This window comes from Fukomys damarensis, unplaced genomic scaffold (genome assembly GCF_012274545.1).
Source record: "Fukomys damarensis isolate Sample0158 unplaced genomic scaffold, DMR_v1.0_HiC HiC_scaffold_12, whole genome shotgun sequence".
Taxonomy (NCBI): Eukaryota; Metazoa; Chordata; class Mammalia; order Rodentia; family Bathyergidae; genus Fukomys; species Fukomys damarensis.
In genome coordinates this window covers 16,607,975-16,608,338 of record NW_022900924.1, presented here as the reverse complement: position 1 = coordinate 16,608,338, position 364 = coordinate 16,607,975, and the positions used below count along the sequence as shown (strand labels likewise).

The 364-nt window shown below is 69.5% G+C and overlaps 1 protein-coding gene across 1 annotated transcript in view; it reads left to right on the top strand.

The window, feature by feature from the left end:
- Positions 1-364, top strand: part of Cux2 (cut like homeobox 2) — a 196,572-nt gene that overhangs the window by 182,538 nt on the left and 13,670 nt on the right. The window contains exon 17 of the mRNA XM_033762676.1: positions 1-335. This exon is cut by the window's left edge and continues 130 nt beyond it. Within this exon, the coding sequence (XP_033618567.1) occupies positions 1-335 (335 nt within the window). The remainder of the gene's footprint in view (positions 336-364) is intronic.

Genomic DNA, 364 nt, shown 5'->3' with positions numbered 1-364 from the left:
CCCCTGAGCAGGCAGACGGTGGCGGGGGCGTCACCGCGGCAGCCGGGGCAGAGGAGGAGCAGCTGGACACGGCGGAGATCGCCTTCCAGGTGAAGGAGCAGCTGCTGAAGCACAACATCGGGCAGCGCGTGTTCGGCCACTACGTGCTGGGGCTGTCGCAGGGCTCGGTCAGCGAGATCCTGGCCCGGCCCAAGCCCTGGCGCAAGCTCACGGTGAAGGGCAAGGAGCCCTTCATCAAGATGAAGCAGTTCCTGTCGGACGAGCAGAACGTGCTGGCCCTGCGGACCATCCAGGTGCGGCAGAGAGGTGAGTGTCCCGGACCGCGGCGGCTCAGGGCCGCCCAGCAGCGCCGGGACGGACCCCC